We start from the raw sequence: 3,569 nt of genomic DNA on the forward strand, positions 1-3,569 counted from the left end.
TAGTACATAAATATTTATATAATTTGATATATGTTTAAAGGACGCAGTATTTCCGGAACATTTTCAAAAATTAAGTTGAAAAAGTTATTTTTTGTAAAAAAATTGCTATTTTAAATCCACCCCAATGAGCAGGTTAAGTAATAGATTTTTAAAAAAATGATATCAAATAAAAGGAAAATATCTAAGGTTTTAATATAAAAAAAAATTATGTTGATTTGTTGATTTTTGAAAAAGTTATGGAAGTTTTAAGAAAAAAAAGTGAAAGAAATGACAATATTTACCGATTTTTAAATTTTTAATTTTTTTGGATATTTCCCCCATTTGCGGGGGACGAGGGAATTTTTTTCAATTTTTAAGGGTAATGTCTTCAACTAGATACGATTTGTGATCTTTTGACGTATTTTTGAAAGAAATCGGTCCAGTGAGAGCTGAGAAAAAGTGGCAACAGACATAAAAAAAAAAAAACACATCATAGTAAAATTAATACCTTCTCCGCTTCGCATCGAAGCTAAAATTGAAAAAATAAAATAGAGAATTTTCACATTATAATAGCATTTATATAATCANGATTTTACAAGTTTTTGAAATTACTTTTCAAGCTTAGTCCATTCTTGATTTAATATGTATCTTTTCATATTTCATATGTTTTCTATACAGCTGGATGTATTGTAGAAATATATTAAAAATAAACCATGTATGTACATCCAATAATGTTATTAATATTAATATATTATAACATTAATAATGTTAATGTTATCCTGATATAAACTAAAAAAAGACAAGGTTTTGGAAGTTGAGCTCCCAATGAAGCTATATTAATTTGCAAGATTTTAATCCCCCTCAATGACAAAATTATTTAACCAAATTAAACTGTTTTTTTTTTAGATTCTTTAAATGAAACTCAGCAATGTGTTGGTAATGATCTAATTGTATCTTCAAAACGTTCTATAAAACACCCTACTTCAGGTTCAGCCGAATACGATACTAGTCCAAAACCAAAATTAAATCTAAGTTCTCGAATGTTAAGTAATGAATTAAACGTGTATGTATTGATTAAATATACTAAATATAAGGACCGGATTAGAAAGAGCCAAGAGGTGCCATAAAAATAATTCGATTATTTTTTCATTTATTAACTGATATCTTAAAATTTTTTGTCGTATATCTATTAAAGCCTCCTCTCCTTCAATCTGGCCCTAATACCAATTAAAATGAATTCTTTTTAAAAATTGTCTTGAACAGCACCAATGACTTAGTGAAAAGTATTTCGGACAACGTAACGCTCAATATAGATATACTGAAAGAAAATAAAAATAATTACTCGGATAGCATATTACATGAACTTAAACTATTGCGATATAAATCTCAAGTAATTTGTATTAAAAGTAATAACGAAGAAAAACAACAAACAACATCGGACGACTTTCATCGTCTTAAATTTGAAGTAGTAGTTTTCAAAAACCAAAAAGACGATGAAGCATTCCTAGAAACAATCAAACAAGATATCAAAGATTTTGTGGACGACAAAATAAAACAATACTTAGCCGTCAAAAATGTAGCGGTAAATAGTGTTACTAATAATGCATAGATATATTTTTCTTAGTAGATCATAGTTAATAATCTGCAAGCACAAAATTTGATTTATAAAATGTATAGCTCAAAAACAAATAATTATTTTTTTATTAAAACGATTGTGTTAATCGTTTTAATGGCGTGGAAATTTAAACAAATTAGAGACAAAATCATTGCAAATAAATAATAATAATTATGTTTAGTAGATAATTATTATTAATTAATAAAATATTACACATGGGATTATTAATATATGTATATATGTATTGTAGGTATAGTACCTATAGAGATCGGCTGTGAGAGATCTGGTAAGGAGCGTTCGCTCCTTGAACGATTTCGAGCAGACCCGCACCCCGGAGAAGGATGTGCCGACCGTTGAAACGTCGGCGACCCGGGCACCGGAGCCGTTGTGTTGACGATACTCGGCGAGAGCGCGCCACAGGGCGGCCAGCCATCCACCGCCAAGGTGCATAAGCGAGTGCGGAAAAGGCGACGCAAAAAGTTAAAGCATAGCGATGATGGGGGAGGGGAACCCGCCCCAGAATCGGTGACGGTGGTAGCGCCTGTGGTACCGCCGCCGGCTACTTGGTCCAATCCGCCACAAGGCTCCAAATGCTGCGACGAAATCTCGCCCTAACCCCAGGTTTCCCGCCACGGTGCGGAGACCCGTGATAAAGGCGAAGGCCCCACGAACCGAGGCTGTTATTATTGGTCCCCTTAAAGAGGTCCAAAAATATTCGGTAGTTATCAAAACGGTGATGGAGAAAATTGACCTCCAGGCGCTGGGCATTGTGGTCTCCGGTACCCGCAGAACCAAGACGAGAACAGTGCTCCTGGAGGATCAAGCTGACTTTCTGGCCGCCAAGGTCAAACAGGCGTTGGACGGCTAACGGAGGAGGCCATGTCGTGTTGTGACTCAGCTCTTGATTAATTTTGGACTGAGTCACAACACGGCGGTGTGAGTTTTAATGCGACGTTGGACGTCCTGAAAAATACCTCACGGTAGTTCCAGGGCGTCCAACATTATGACGATCGTGTAAAAAAAAAAGGTATGATGCCTATAGGGGCAAAAGTTGAAGGGTGGCATTTTTTTATTGATTATAGTACTTACGTATTGTCGATACTTTTTAATAACAATGCAAAAAAAAATAAAATCGGGGGCCTTCTACATCACTCCACGAAGAGTGAAATTTTTTTAGTTGCCTACACACAATAAATATGCCCCTGATACTATAAAGTGTGATGGGTTTACGATAAACCGATCGCCTCTATATGTTATATTGTCGTATGGTGTGACTTATTGTGCATACATTACATAGATTTTGTTCCAGGTAAAATTATTGTATAATGAAATTAGTAATATTACAAATTAAATTGATTAACATGACTACATTGGTTTATTGGTAACTATTAGAAAATAATTTAGAAGCTTCATAATGTGTTAAATTAGAGTATTTATTAAATATTTTTTAGTCATAAGTGAAAAATCTTATGGAGATTTTAGAACAATTTTTTCAAGACACTTAAATATAGGCCCAAATATAACCGTTGAATATATTTATATATTATTTAATATTCTATAGGAAATTATTAAATGTGAACAATGTGATGAGACACCTTCTATATTTCAAGACGAAAATTCAACAAAAGAAAACCTCAAACCAACGGAAAAGATTTCGTCGAGATTAAGGAAAATATTTGGTTTTTTGAGGTGTAAGCGTAAATGTAAATATATCATTTAAATACTTGCAACACATTCTATAATATTATTCTGTATATTATTCGTGATTCTATTTTTTTTTAGCATCAACTAAAAAAAAAGAAACGACCGAGGCCTCTATTTAATTGAAATAGTATTTAAATAAATATTATAAGATGTAAATTGAAAAGATTACTGTTTATGTTTTCAATTAATGATTTTGTGTTGTGTACTATTTTTTAGCTTCGATGCGAAGCGGAGAAGGTATTAATTTTACTATGATGTGTTTTTTTTTTTT

General features: G+C 32.4%; 1 protein-coding gene across 3 annotated transcripts in view; it reads left to right on the forward strand.

The window, feature by feature from the left end:
- Positions 1 to 3,521, forward strand: part of LOC126900043 (uncharacterized) — a 74,367-nt gene extending 70,846 nt beyond the window's left edge. The window contains exons 5-8 of one of the 3 annotated variants that reach the window (XM_050675470.1): positions 886 to 1,042; positions 1,243 to 1,561; positions 3,156 to 3,297; positions 3,377 to 3,521. In XM_050675470.1, the coding sequence (XP_050531427.1) occupies positions 886 to 1,042; positions 1,243 to 1,561; positions 3,156 to 3,297; positions 3,377 to 3,417 (659 nt within the window). In that variant the 3' untranslated portion in view covers positions 3,418 to 3,521. Of the gene's footprint in view, positions 1 to 885; positions 1,043 to 1,242; positions 1,562 to 1,844; positions 3,007 to 3,155; positions 3,298 to 3,376 lie in introns of those variants that run through there. The other 2 variants (XM_050675471.1, XM_050675476.1) reach the window with 2 other exon arrangements.
- The last annotated feature ends 48 nt before the right edge of the window (positions 3,522 to 3,569 follow it).

Source organism: Daktulosphaira vitifoliae, unplaced genomic scaffold (genome assembly GCF_025091365.1).
Source record: "Daktulosphaira vitifoliae isolate Bord-2020 unplaced genomic scaffold, ASM2509136v1 Scaffold_2, whole genome shotgun sequence".
Lineage (NCBI taxonomy): Eukaryota > Metazoa > Arthropoda > Insecta > Hemiptera > Phylloxeridae > Daktulosphaira > Daktulosphaira vitifoliae.